Raw genomic sequence first — 469 nt, forward strand, 5'->3', positions numbered from 1 at the left:
TTTTCTCGTTAGCTCTCTCAGTTGGCTTGGCGTCCGCTTGCCCGAGATGTTCATCGATTTCACGCCGTTGTACTGTGAAGGCGTCAAATAGATGAACATCTCGGGCGACTGTTGCTGCCTTCTCCTTGATAACTTCTTCCTGTGCTATCAACCCCGTATCGTGAACCGGAGGTTCACCTTTAGCGCCCCTGTCGTCTTCATTCGGTGTTTGATACTTGGAGGCCCCAGCCTGGTGCTTGTTCAACACCTTCTGTACCTTGAGTGCCTTCGCTTTTGCAATCTGGAAAGCCCTATGAGCTGCTTTCGCTTGCTCGGCCATCTCTTGTCTCTTGAGGGCTAGCTGTTCGAGCTGCTCGCGTAGTGCATCCTGCTCTCTCAGATTTTGTCTCACTTGTTCCGAATCAAACTCCTCGTTGTTTCCCTTTCCCCTGTTGCTGAAGACCGTTTACGATTGCCGCCGTATGGACGG

General features: G+C 51.8%; 1 protein-coding gene across 1 annotated transcript in view; it reads right to left on the bottom strand.

Annotated features, from left to right (window-relative positions):
* The window catches only part of PHALS_05413 (uncharacterized protein), a gene marked incomplete at both ends in the record, with an annotated part of 561 nt that extends 242 nt beyond the window's left edge, over window positions 1-319 (bottom strand). The window contains one exon of the mRNA XM_024722982.1: window positions 74-319. Within this exon, the coding sequence (XP_024574004.1) occupies window positions 74-319 (246 nt within the window). The remainder of the gene's footprint in view (window positions 1-73) is intronic.
* Window positions 320-469: the final 150 nt, after the last annotated feature.

The sequence above is a fragment of the Plasmopara halstedii genome (genome assembly GCF_900000015.1).
Source record: "Plasmopara halstedii genome assembly, contig: Scaffold_289, whole genome shotgun sequence".
NCBI lineage: Eukaryota > Oomycota > Peronosporomycetes > Peronosporales > Peronosporaceae > Plasmopara > Plasmopara halstedii.